This window comes from Salmo salar, chromosome 10 (assembly GCF_965601325.2).
Source record: "Salmo salar chromosome 10, fSalSal1, whole genome shotgun sequence".
Classification (NCBI taxonomy): domain Eukaryota; kingdom Metazoa; phylum Chordata; class Actinopteri; order Salmoniformes; family Salmonidae; genus Salmo; species Salmo salar.
In genome coordinates, this window is record NC_138300.1 from 117,602,324 (window position 1) to 117,616,481 (window position 14,158).

The window sequence follows — 14,158 nt, forward strand, 5'->3', positions numbered from 1 at the left end:
GATCTGTGTCAGGTTGCAGTGAGTTCATTTAATTAACTTTTTATATTTTTTATTTTAGAAGGCTTGCATTAGTGAATGTTAGGAGTTGTCTGATCATTTATAAGCGAATAACTAACTCTTTCGTGTCATCCACGATGATTTTGTGAAATTGTCTTTTGTTATGTGTGTTTTTAAAATTGATTTAATTAACATACCAAATTCGAATTTGAATATCTAGGGTCATTACTTTTGGATCTTATGGATGAAATAAACTGAATAAACAAAAAAGACATGATAATTTACAAAGCATGATTAATTGTACATACTGTAGAAGTAGGCCTATAGGCATAAATACACCAATGGCCATGTGCCAATGTAGCCAGCAGATTAAGCTAATTGTATCAATATCCCACAACTTAATATTTATTACCACACATTGTAATTTCATCACATCTGTGTAGCTTTATCGATATATCCATTAGGAACGAGTCTAGGATTAATGCTACAACTCAAATAGTGTTCTGTAGGCCTAGTATTAAAATGTAAAACGCGTTTTGGGAGTTAGGTCACCTATTTCATTCGAAATTACAATTGTAAATCAACAATATCCTTTTTAGATTGTTACAGTCAACTGGGCACTCAACAATAAGGAAGGCAGCTATGGACATGATCCATTGACAATCCCTTGATAGAATATCATTAATAAGAAATGGACCGTATTCCCAACCCTCCCTCTCTGCACAACACATCTCCATGACACTCTCTCCGTGATATTACCATTACCTAATCACTGACATAGTATTACAGGATCAGACAGATGTATAATACATTGTATTGTGGTTGTTATAAAGCACAAAGCACACATCTGACAACAGCATCACTGTATGTGACATATGAGAATGGAATTGGGAGTAATTGGAGGGATCAAGCCCACTCACTGTAAAGCTCAGCTATGTAGGTACCATTGTGCTTAACACTCCAAACCATAAATAATGTTACAGAGACGGAAGCCATCTTATAGGTGTTCTCTTACACTATTCTCTTTCCTCTGGATCTCTCTATCTCTCTCTCGCTCTGTCTCTCTGTCTCTCTCTCCCTCTCTCTCTCTCTGTCTCTCTCTCTCTCTATCTCTCTCTGTCTCTCTCTCCCTATCTCTCTCCCTCTCTCTCTCTCTCTCTCTCTCTCTCTCTCCCTCTCTCTCTCTATCTCTCTCTCTCTATCTCTCTCTCTCTCGCTCTCGCTCAATTCAATTCAATGGGCTTTATTAGCAAGGTGAACATATGTTTGTTGACATTGCCAAAATAAGTCAAATAGATAATAAATAAAAGTGAAATAAACAATATTTAAATTAACAGTAAACATTATACTCACAAAAGTTCGAAAGGAATAGAGACATTTCAAATGTCATATTATGTATATATACTGCTCAAGAAAATAAAGGGAACACTTAAACAACACATCCTAGATCTGAATGAAATAAATAATCTTATTAAATACTTTTTTCTTTACATAGTTGAATGTGCTGACAACAAAATCAAACAAAAATAATCAATGGAAATCCAATTTATCAACCCATGGAGGTCTGGATTTGGAGTCACACTCAAAACTAAAATGGAAAACCACACTACAGGCTGATCCAACTTTGATGTAATGTCCTTAAAACAAGTCAAAATGAGGCTCAGTAGTGTGTGTGGCCTCCATGTGCCTGTATGACCTCCCTACAACGCCTGGGCATGCTCCTGATGAGGTGGCGGATGGTCTCCTGAGGGATCTCCTCCCAGACCTGGACTAAAGCATCCGCCAACTCCTGGACAGTCTGTGGTGCAACGTGGCGTTGGTGGATGGAGCGAGACATGATGTCCCAGATGTGCTCAATTGGATTCAGGTCTGGGGAACGGGCGGGCCAGTCCATAGCATCAATGCCTTCCTCTTGCAGGAACTGCTGACACACTCCAGCCACATGAGGTCTAGCATTGTCTTGCATTAGGAGGAACCCAGGGCCAACCGCACCAGCATATGGTCTCACAAGGGGTCTGAGGATCTCATCTCGGTACCTAATGGCAGTCAGGCTACCTCTGGCGAGCACATGGAGGGCTGTGCGGCCCCCCAAAGAAATGCCACCCCACACCATGACTGACCCACCGCCAAACCGGTCATGCTGGAGGATGTTGCAGGCAGCAGAACGTTCTCCACGGCGTCTCCAGACTCTGTCACGTCTGTCACATGTGCTCAGTGTGAACCTGCTTTCATCTGTGAAGAGCACAGGGCGCCAGTGGCGAATTTGCCAATCTTGGTGTTCTCTGGCAAATGCCAAAAGTCCTGCACGGTGTTGGGCTGTAAGCACAACCCCCACCTGTGGACGTCAGGCCCTCATACCACCCTCATGGAGTCTGTTTCTGACCGTTTGAGCAGACACATGCACATTTGTGGCCTGCTGGAGGTCATTTTGCAGGGCTCTGGCAGTGCTCCTCCTGCTCCTCCTTGCACAAAGGCGGAGGTAGCGGTCCTGCTGCTGGGTTGTTGCCCTCCTACGGCCTCCTCCACGTCTCCTGATGTACTGGCCTGTCTCCTGGTAGCGCCTCCATGCTCTGGACACTACGCTGACAGACACAGCAAACCTTCTTGCCACAGCTCGCATTGATGTGCCATCCTGGATGAGCTGCACTACCTGAGCCACTTGTGTGGGTTGTAGACTCCGTCTCATGCTACCACTAGAGTGAAAGCACCGCCAGCATTCAAAAGTGACCAAAACATCAGCCAGGAAGCATAGGAACTGAGAAGTGGTCTGTGGTCCCCACCTGCAGAACCACTCCTTTATTGGGGGTGTCTTGCTAATTGCCTATAATTTCCACCTGTTGTCTATTCCATTTGAACAACAGCATGTGAAATTTATTGTCAATCAGTGTTGCTTCCTAAGTGGACAGTTTGATTTCACAGAAGTGTGATTGACTTGGAGTTACATTGTGTTGTTTAAGTGTTCCCTTTATTTTTTTGAGCAGTGTATATACAGAATTGTAACGATGTGCAAATGGTTGAAGTACAAAGGGGATAATAAATCAACATAAATATGGGTTGTATTTACCATGGTGTTTGTTCTTCACTGGTTGCCCTTTTCTTGTGGCAACAGGTCACAAATCTTGCTGCTGTGATGGCACACTGTGGTATTTCACCCAATGGATATGGGAGTTTATCAAAATTGGATTTGTTTTCGAATTCTTTGTGTATCTGTGTAATCTGAGGGAAATATGTGTCTCTAATATCATCATACATTTGGCGGAGGTTCGGAAGTGCAGCTCAGTTTCCACCTCATTGTGTGGGCAGTGTGCACATCGCCTGTCTTCTCTTGAGAGCCAGGTCTGCCTACGGTGGCCTTTCTCAATAGCAAGGCTATGCTCACTGAGTCTGTACATAGTCAAAGCCTTCCTTAATTTTGTGTCAGTCACAGTGGTCAGGTATTCTGCCACTGTGTACTCTCTTTTTAGGGCCAAACAGCATTCTAGTTTGCTCAGTTTTTTTGTTAATTCTTTCCAATGTGTCAAGTAATTATTTTGTGTACACGGAGAATCATTTTGCAGTCTCAATTTGGTGTTTGTCCCATTTTGTGAATTCTTGGTTGGTGAGCGGACCCCGGACCTCACAATGATAAAGGGCAATGGGTTCTATAACTGATTCAAGTATTTTTAGCCAGATCCTAATTGGTTTGTCAAATGTTATGTTCCTTTTGATGGCATTGAAGGCCTTTCTTGCCTTGTCTCTCAGATCGTTCACAGCTTTGTGGAAGTTACCTGTGGTGCTGATTTTTAGGCCGAGGTATGCATTGTTTTTTGTGGGATCTAGGGCAACGGTGTCTAGATGGAATTTGTATTTGTGGTCCTGGCAACTGGACCTTTTTTGGAACACAATTTTTACTGTCAGGGCCCAGGTCTGACAGAATCTGTGCAAAAGATCTAGGTGCTACTGTAGGCCCTCCTTGGTTGGGGACAAAAGCACCAGATCATTAGCAAACAGTAGACATTTGACTTCAGATTTTAGTAGGGTGAGGCCGGGTGCTGCAGTCTGTTCTTGTGCCCTTACCAATTTGTTAATATATATGTTGAAGAGGTTGGGGCTCAAGCTGCATCCCTGTCTCATCCCACGGCCCTATCCCCCCCCCCCCCCCCCCCAATTGGGAGGATCTGTAGTTAATATAAAAACTAAATAATGAGGATTTATTTATTTAAAAAATATAGTTCAAAAGTTACAATCTTAGAAAAATAGAAATAGACCTTTCATTAACATTTTAGAGAACAATTGATTTCTCTTTACATGCAGACATAATTCAGATTCCTATGGGCAAGTTATTTTAACACCAGTGATTCCTTCCCAAGGACCATTTACAGCTAAATCTGAATTTGTGTGCAATAAATAGTTATATAAAATAAAGGACTACACAAATAGTTCCTTCAAAATTTTCCACAAAGGCACACAGAGCAAGGCATGTTCGCATTTAGATTCTGAGCTGAGAACATAAGGTTAGCATTTCAAAAAAAGGCATATTTACAACAATATATTACAGGATATCTACACAGTAGTCATTTCAGTTCATTGAATACATTGCAAAGTACATTGAAAGGTTCATTGAACATTCAGATTGGTAGTTTTTTCAAGGCACTCTCCATTTGATAATGTAGCAGCACCTGTCATCTCACATTGCTGGCCAGTAGTTCATGGGACAAGTGTGTGATGTTTGTTCACTATCTTGACTTTTCCAGTTACAAATATATATGGAATTGCTTGCATTTTCTTTCAAGTGTAGCAGAAAGGCAAGGCTCTTTGATCTTGTACCCTACAAGTAGAAAGAAGATAATGCTTTTTTGTGCGGTTATATTCCATCACTTCAATCCAGAATGTTCCTAACAAGCTTGTTAGGGACAATGTATGTATAGTCATGAGTAAATAATACACACACTTTGATCATCAGCAATGTCTTGCACACTGTTCAAAGAAGATAATGCATTGACTTGTTGCACCCTCGACAACTACTATGATTATTATTATTTGACCATGCTGGTCATTTATGAACATTTGAACATCTAGGCCATGTGCTGTTATATTCTGGCTGTTATATTCTGGCTGTTATATTCAGCCAGAAGAGGACTAGCCACCCCTCATAGCCTGGTTCCTCTCTATGTTTCTTCCTAGGTTTTGGCATTTCTAGGGAGTTTTTCCTAGCCACCGTGCTTCTACACCTGCATTGCTTGCTGTTTGGGGTTTTAGGCTGGGTTTCTGTACAGCACTTTGAGATATCAGCTGATGTAAGAAGGGCTATATAAATACATTTGATTTGATTTGTTCAGATAACCTAAATAGCGGTTAGAATTTTTGCCTTAGAAGCGTCTGCTAAACGACTGCGTTTCAACCACACAGTGGCGCTCCGAGTTCAGAAATTCTATAGGCTATGCAAAAGAAACCCAGTTCTAAAAATTGTTGTGGTGATAAAGCTATAGGCCTACTGAAGGTGTCAAACAAATTAATTCCAGCTATTTGAAGATTATATGACAACAAAAACACTGAGTAATAGCGTGAGTAAAAACGCGCGCAAATATTCAAACATGCACATAGGGCTGGCACTGACCTGGCATTACTGTAACGAAGCTATAAGCCTACTGTAGGTATCCAACAAATTAATTCAAGATATTTGAAGATTACATGCCAACTAACAGCGTGCGTAAATGCGCGTTTAATAAAGTACTCAGGGGCCACTCACGGAGACAGTTTTTCCTGCTCAACTAGGCCGATGCTTGTTTTTCATACATCCGTCAGCTTGCCAGTGTAATGTTCAAATGGGTTGACGTTTGTTAATCTGATAGTCTCGCAACAATTCTCTTCCATGTACTCTGATTTGGTGAGGGACTGTCTGCTGTCGCTGGTCGATTTGAACTCTCCGAACGAAACGTTCTGTTGACCACAAGTCACGTGGGTATACACCGCGGTTTCCTCGTCATTACGCTCTCTGTGATAGAAGTAGTTAAAATTGGACACGATAACAGGGACAGGTAGGGCTATGGTCAACACTCCTGCGATGGCACACATAGATCCCACTATTTTGCCACCAATAGTAACCGGGCACATGTCTCCATATCCAACCGTAGTCATGGACACCACCGCCCACCAGAAAGCGGCGGGGATACTTGAGAATCCCGATTCAGGGTCGTCTGCCTCTGCAAAGTAAACGGCGCTGGAAAACAGAATAACCCCTATGAGAAGGAAGAATATCAAAAGCCCGAGTTCGCTGATGCTGGCGTGGAGTGTCTGGCCCAGAATTTGGAGACCCTTGGAGTGCCTGGAAAGTTTAAAAATCCTGAACACTCGAACCAAACGGATGACTCTGAGTATGGCTAACGACATGGCCTGCTCGCTTCCTGCTCCCTGTTGCTCTGCTAGTTCCAGGCCAAGGGTGATGAAATAAGGTGCAATCGCTAAGATATCGATGGAGTTCATTGCGTTTTTGAAAAAAGCCGGTTTGCTAGGGCAAGATAAAAACCTGACGAGAAACTCAAAGGAAAACCACACGATGCAAAGTGTCTCCACCATAAAAAACGGATCTGTGAATAGATTGGGTTTTTTATGGAGAGTAGTCCCATTCGTGGTAAGGCGATTACTTAATGGTGTGCCTGCGCTGGTATCTTCCCTGAACTGTGGTAAAGTCTCTAGACAGAAGATCGCAATGGATATTACAATCACACTGACTGATACGACAGCGATCATCCGGGCAGGCCCTGAGCTCTCCGGGTACTCAAACAACAGCCACATCTGGCGCTGAAACTCGTTGTCAGGCATCGGACGTTCCACCTCTATGATCATACCTTCATCTTCTTTAAACATATCTATGGCTTCCTCTTCAATTTCATAAAATGTCATTTCTTCCATGAAAATGTCCATGGTAACGTTGACAGGTCTCCTAAGCTTTCCTCCAGACTGGTAATAATAGAGGATGGCATCAAAGCTGGGTCTATTCCTGTCAAAAAAGTACTCATTTCTCAACGGATCGAAAAAGCGCATCCGTTTACGTGGGTCTCCCAAGAGCGTGGTGGGAAAGCGCGACAGGGTCTTCAGTTGAGTTTCGAAGCGCAATCCCGAGATGTTAATGACGACCCTCTCGCTGCACTCCTGATCTCCCCGCTCCGCGTCGCAATCATCCTGGTAGAGGGGAGAAACTACCACAGTCTCGTCCTGGTTCTCACAGGACACAACAGTCATCTTTTACCTTTCTCAATGGTAAGAGCTTCACTCACCTCCACGGCCCCAACTATCACTTTCTCTGTATTTTTTTTTTTTTACTGCCCAGGAAAAGTTTGCTTCTTGATGGTTTCCTCCATTTAAATTCATACACTTTTTAGTTGCAGAAGGTACTGACATCTAATCCAGGGAGTCTACTTGCTACCGTTGGCTGTCTACACTGATGCTGATCATATTCACACCATTTTAAACTACCAGATGCCTTCCCCAGGTTGACTGACGTGATGACACTTGCTGCCCTGCTCACTCACTGCTCTCCCTGTGACATGTTGTTAAATCTAACTCAACTAGTAAACACCTATTACACTTCTTAAAGTTTCCTCAACTCAGGACTTGCAGTGTTGATCAGTTCTCTAATATCATATTTCAGACAAACAAATCACAGCCATAATTTTTTTGAAAGGACTGTCCAAGTGTCCTTTAGTTAACCTTATAAACTGTATTCCCTGCCTACACAAAAAAATCATAACTCTGTAGATTTTACAAGGTATTTTTTTCCTGTTGCATTTTGAATGTTTGTTACCAATCTGAAATAACCACAGGGGTTCTAAAGCAGATTACTAGGGGCTCTAAACTAAAGCAGAAAGCAGAGTGTAAAGCCCCAGCTTCACATATCCAACCAGGGGCCCTCCTGGACCGGGCCAATGGAAACTGCTAGCTTGACTGACACCTGAGCACCCACAGTGGATAACGTCTTCAGGAAACCTCAGCCAAAATATCCCCCCCCCCCCCTATTCCCAGCACTTAAAGGGTTCCATTTTACAACTTGGAGCAGGGGGGCCTCTCGCAGAAATGTGACCTAGCATTTGGGTCCCAGAGAGACTGGGGGTATAAAAAAACAGCTACATGTATGCTCACCCCAATTATAGTGTAACCTCCACTCAGACCCTGTTGCCTCCGTAACAGTAGGCCTGGAACGGCTCGCTAGTGGTTTGTAAGAGAGGTGAGAGAGAGAGTGAGAAAGGTTGAATGACACTTTCCGTGCTGCGTTCGGTGCCCATGTCGTCCTAATAAGAACCACTGATTCTGAATCGACTGGACGAGGCCTGTAAGAGGAGAAGTAGTCAAGAGTTTAGCTCCCCAAATTTAGATTTTAATATCCCCTGAGATTGGATGTAGGCCTAAGTCAAAAGCAGTTGTGCATTAAAGTGCACCATGTTTACAGTTTAATATGTTCTGTAAGTAACATGTGGTAAGCAGCGTTACATACCTCTACAATTAAGAATGGCTACAACCCTCTAAGGGAGAGTTTTCTTTTTTGTTTGTGTCATGTTCCTAAAAATGAGTGTAGGGTAGGCCCACACTGTAAATACATCTCTCTCTTACACAACATTGTCCATCAACTTGGAGCTCCGGTTTCATATGCTTCACACATGATGTACTTTGAAGACTGTGAGAAATAATCCGAAACAAGATCAACAATCTTTCCTAGGAACACAGTTGATTAATGTCTGTGTCAAAACTGAAGCACCAAACCCAAGATAGGCTATGCATCTACACTCCACAAGGGAACCATTTTTTGATGCAATAGCCTATGTACCCAACCCATGCTAACAGCTTGCTAATTGATGGCCAATGAAGTTCACTTTTGTGGTGATCAAATGTTTTGTGAATGGGTGACCATGAACATAGTGGACACAGCTTAACTGCCCCCTCTATCTATACAGACCCAGGGTTGGATGTCAGAGTTAAATGTCAGTGTAAAAGGACGTCGTGCCGCCTGCTATAATCTGTTACCCAACAACCGTCTAGGTCAGGCCAAGGCATCGGGGGCTTCTGTCTCCACGGAAACAAACAGTAAACAAACAGTCTGAGTAATGGCTTTACTGCAGGATGATAAATGGGTTACAATAAAAAAAAGGGTTCTAAGAATGCCGCTTTCATCATTACTGTTAGGAATCCAGTTGAAGAATTTCTCCATCATTTTCCCCATCGGCGATGAAGCTGAAAATAGACCTAACTGATGACCAGTCACCTCATTTGCCTCTGAAAGACTCACTTCTTTCCCAGAGTAAATATGGCACATGTGAATCGGTAAATAAGTAACTGTAGTGGTTTACTATAGGTGTGCTGAAAAAATTATTCAGTTTGCTGTGGGGCACACACACACACACACACACACACACACATACGGGTGCAGGAGACCCTCATGTCAACAGGATATCCTCAAGTCATTCACACCAAGAATGGAAGGCAACATAGAGGTCGATGCCAGGTTCCACAGGGCTCACATGTACACAGTGCACAAGCATGAATATATTCAGAGCTGTTAGAGCCTCTGCCTTCCGTGTGCACATATAGACATACCGAGTCATCATGGGTTCGATTCCAGAGTACACCCTTCTGGCACAAATAACTTAATCCCCCGATTGACTTGATTTAGGGTCACATTACCAAATGGACAGTCAAGGGATATTTTACCCTGATCTTGATAAGAAATGATCATACCAGACAATGTTGGATAACATAAATAGGAAACTAATAAAATAATAACAGTAGTGTAACGCGGGTCGTACAAAGGGGACCAAGGCGCGGCGTGTGAAGTGTTCATAATTTACGTTTAATGAAACACTAAATACAAAAACAACAAAACGACCGACAACAGTTCTGTCAGGTACAAAGAACAAAACAGAAAATAACTACCCACGAACCACAGGAAAAAACACCCCTACTAAATATGACCTTCAATTAGAGGCAACGAGGAACAGCTGCCTCCAATTGAAGGTCAACCCAATAAACCTCAACATAGAAATAGATAAACTAGAAACTCAAACATAGAAATACAGAACATAGAACAAACACAAAAACACCCCCTGTCACGCCCTGACCACTCTACCATAGAAAATAACAACTTATATTGGTCAGGTCGTGACAAGTAGGCTAGACCAACATTAGTTTTCGTTCATACAAAGTGTCGGGTAAATTGTCACAGTAGATTTGCTATGGTTAACAAGTTATTTATAATTCTTATCAAATAGATACATTTCCCTTAGTCTGTTAAAAAAGGACTAAGTTGTTCCGATAACAAAATACTTTGGTTACAAGCAGGACTAAGGCAGAGAAGAAGTGTAAAAAAAGGCTGTCTTGCTCCTCTCCTCTCTACCCAACTTCCCCTCACAGCCTCTTCAGTTTCCCTTAAGTCCCGTTAGTTTGGCTGCTCAGCCTACCTAAGTTATCCCTCACCCATCATAGCCCTGCCATTCCAAACCAATCAGAGCGCTTGGAAATGCACATCTGGACACTGCACCCACCCATTCAGGTCAGAGCGATATTGTCGTCTGAAGGGAGAAGACGCCATGTTTCTGAGGACTTTTTATTGTCGACAGTAACACAAATGTCTGAATGTTGTGCATGCATTGAAATAACCACACCAATAAGATTCCAAATCATTTAGATTACAAAAATGATATAAACATCCTGAAATGGAAACAGCTGTGTCTGTGTGGTGGTGACTATCAGGAGTACACTGATGGTCCTCAACATCATGTTGTAACCGGACAGCACTACAGCAGGCAGAACCAAACAATTAGTGAGGGCCACTAGCGGTTCTGGGGGGGGGGGGGCAGTGCCCCTGTGACTACAATTTTGGACCCCCTTGTGGCCCCCCCTAAATCTGGAGTATGAAATAATTTTTACATAACTAATTTTTGCTATCGTTCTTTTTTTTTACATCCGTTATTAGACAGTGGCAACGATGATGATTATGAACATGGTCTTTTGCCTGCTAATGCCTGCAATGCAGTGAAGAAAACGATGACAACAATAACGTCTAAAGTAACTGGCCCCTCTAACAGTACAACTGTTACCGGGAAAAAAATGCATTCACTACTGTAAGTCGCTCTGGATAAGAGCGTCTGCTAAATGACTAAAATGTAAATGTAAATGTAACTGGCCCCAGCTTGGCCCCCCCAGTTGAAATGGTCTAGAACCGCCACTGGTGAGGGCATACCAGCCAACTGGTTTTACTTTTTCATTCTAGCTACATTTAGTGACCAAAAGTTTTTTTTACATGGTCCATAATTTGGTCCATAATTTCTCCGGATTTAGCGACCAATCTCTCCAGAATAAGCCAAATGAGTTTCTATGGGTTTAATATGAAGAGCTAAACTTCTTGCCTGCACTCCTGCCTGCCTGCCTTTGGGACAACGACTCCCATTGTTAGGGCGGAGACATGAGCATCCCGCCATTAAATACATATCTCTGATTAAAGTAACGCTGACATTTTAGTCATTTAGCAGACGCTCTTATCCAGAGCGACTTACAGTAATGAATGCATACATTTCATACATTTAATGCATATTTTTTTTTTTTTGTACTGGCCCCCCGTGGGAATCGAACCCACAACGCTGGCATTGCAAACACCATGCTCTACCAACTGAGCCACAGGGAACCTGACATCTTTTAGGGAGCTGTAATGAGGTGACCAATAATGGTTGCAATTAAGATCAGCTGTGCTGGTGAATTTAGCGCATATTGATGGTTTAACGAGACACCAGCTGCCGATAATCTAGTGCCATCGATGGTTGCAATAGGCCCCTTGTTAATTTGATTATATTCAAATAAGCTAATGTATAGCCTACAAAATGTAGCCTATCATATTATTAGCCACATATTGAAAGGTGTGAGAAACGGTAATATGCTACAGTTTTTCCCCCCTGGCTGAGTTGATGAGCTGATATGGACCATTAGTTGATTAACAGAAGTAGGCCTACGGTAGAATGATACATTTAACTCCAGTGTGGATGCTCGCCCACATGTTATAGTTAGGCTATGTATAATTTGCACAGATGGGTAGAGTACTGAAGATCTATACTTCAATAAAAGCTCTCTAAATAAGATGCTTATTTTTACTTGAGTAAATTACACTCTTGAGAAACTACTCAAATAAGACTAAAAAAGTATCCGGTGAGAAAACTACTTAAGTACTAGTTACAAATTTCTTTGGGGTATTTTTGTTGTAGACCTTATGGTAAACTGTGACAGCAAACAAAAAGAACAACAACTTAATGCAATTGATTTGACATTAATTTATTATTTAAGTCTGCCAGCACCATCTTGCAGATGTCCTCCAGCACAGGTAGTCTCCAATGACAAAAGACATCGAAACAAAGTCCGTAGGCTTTACAGTTTCAATTAAGGTCTTATTCAAAATTGCCTTAATATCTATCATTGTGCTCACTTTCATAAAAATGTAAATGTTACTCAAGCCATTGGAATCATTTTGCAATTTTAATAGCATTAAAAATGTATTTCAAGTACATGTGATGGTGAATGCGTACTAAAATAATTTAAACCAAGTGATGTTTCATTTTTCACTCAGACCGACGGATGAATCTGGGTTTGGTGGATGCCAGGAGAACGCTACCTGCCCGAATGGAATGCCGACTGCAAGCCAGGCCTAGTCGTCCAACATCAGTGCCCCCGACCTCACTAATGCTCTTGTGGCTGAATGGAAGCAAGTCCCAGCAGCAATGTTCCAAAGCCTTCCCAGAAGAGTGGAGGCTGTTATAGCAGCGAAGACGGGACCAACCTCATATTAATGCCCATGATTTTAGAATGAGATGTTCAACGAGCAGGTGTCCACATACTTTTGGTCATGTAGTGTATCGTACTAAATGGATGACGAACATCCACAAATTAATACAAGCCATATGAAATGGGAAAATATAGCTATTTGGCCAAGCACACCAGTGTTGGGTTCGGTGTTAAAATGAGAATGCATGAGCAGAAAATAACCCCATACCATACCAACTGTAAAATACTGTGGATCTTTGACGTTATGGGGCTATTTTGCTTCCACTGGTCCTGGGATCCCTTGTTAAGGTCAACGGCATCATGAACTTTACCCAGTACCAGGACATTTTATCCAAAAACCTGGTTGCTTCTGCCAGGAGACTGAAACTTATCCTCAAGTGGATCTTCCAGCAAGACAATAACCCAACGCAGACATGAAAATCCACATTTCTGTTTTTTAATTGGCCACAAAATCAACATTTTGCAATGGCCATCTCATTCTCCAGACTTGAAACCCACTGAAAACGAACTAATTGCATTAGTATAAAATAATCTAATTTCCAAATGTTCTTAAGCGTACAATATAGCTCAGTATTTGAATTATTTATTTATTTTCATCTTTATCAAGGGTGTCAATAATTCCGGACCCCACTGCATATCGGATTTGTAGCAGGTCAGTCTCACTAGTCAACAGCCCATTCTTGTGCCTACTATGTTGTTGGATATGAAGTAGGAAGTCTCTGAAGCTTCTTATTTAAACAGGTTTCCTTTTTACACAGCAGTCTTAACTTTTGTCTCAAGACCATAAGGGTTTAGTCATTTAGACTATTCTCACACAATACACAGCCAGCAGGTGAGATACAAATGATATCTAAGGATGTGGGGAATATCCAGCTATTGTGAGATTATTGTGTATTGTATTAATTTTGTGAAAGGAGAATAACCTCTGTTTCATAAGCAAACATATTTTGTAAGGTCAGGAGCAAGGTCCTATGGGGGACCTAAGGGTTTAGCTACATTGTTAATTTAGAGTAACGTCACACAACAACGTTAGAATAAAATCTCACGATATGGCAGTAAATAAAATGAGTTACAGTAGGCTATATCTTGTCAAACATTTCCTCCTTCGTCCTTCGTCTCCCTGGTGTATTATAAATATGTATGACATGCCAAGACTGAGTGCAATCCCTTCTCATTAGGAGTATGAAAGTGTTGGCCTAATCAACGATAAGATGTTCATATGCTATCCCCATTAGCCCCCGTGTATCTATGTGAGCACGTAATCAGAGGGGCCGGAGACACCGCCAGGCATCCTGACCTGAATTCAGTCATTTCAAATACTTTAGTTGTGCTTGACTGAGTTTGGCGGATGCAATGGAACCAATGG

At 42.0% G+C, this 14,158-nt stretch overlaps 1 protein-coding gene across 1 annotated transcript; it reads right to left on the bottom strand.

Moving 5' to 3' along the window:
- Nucleotides 1-4,277: 4,277 nt before the first annotated feature.
- On the bottom strand, nt 4,278-7,782 carry LOC106561675 (shaker-related potassium channel tsha2). Its single transcript, XM_045688473.2, has one exon. It carries the CDS (start codon nt 7,216-7,218, stop codon nt 5,767-5,769), a length of 1,452 nt encoding a protein of 483 aa, XP_045544429.1. The 5' UTR covers nt 7,219-7,782; the 3' UTR covers nt 4,278-5,766.
- Nucleotides 7,783-14,158: the final 6,376 nt, after the last annotated feature.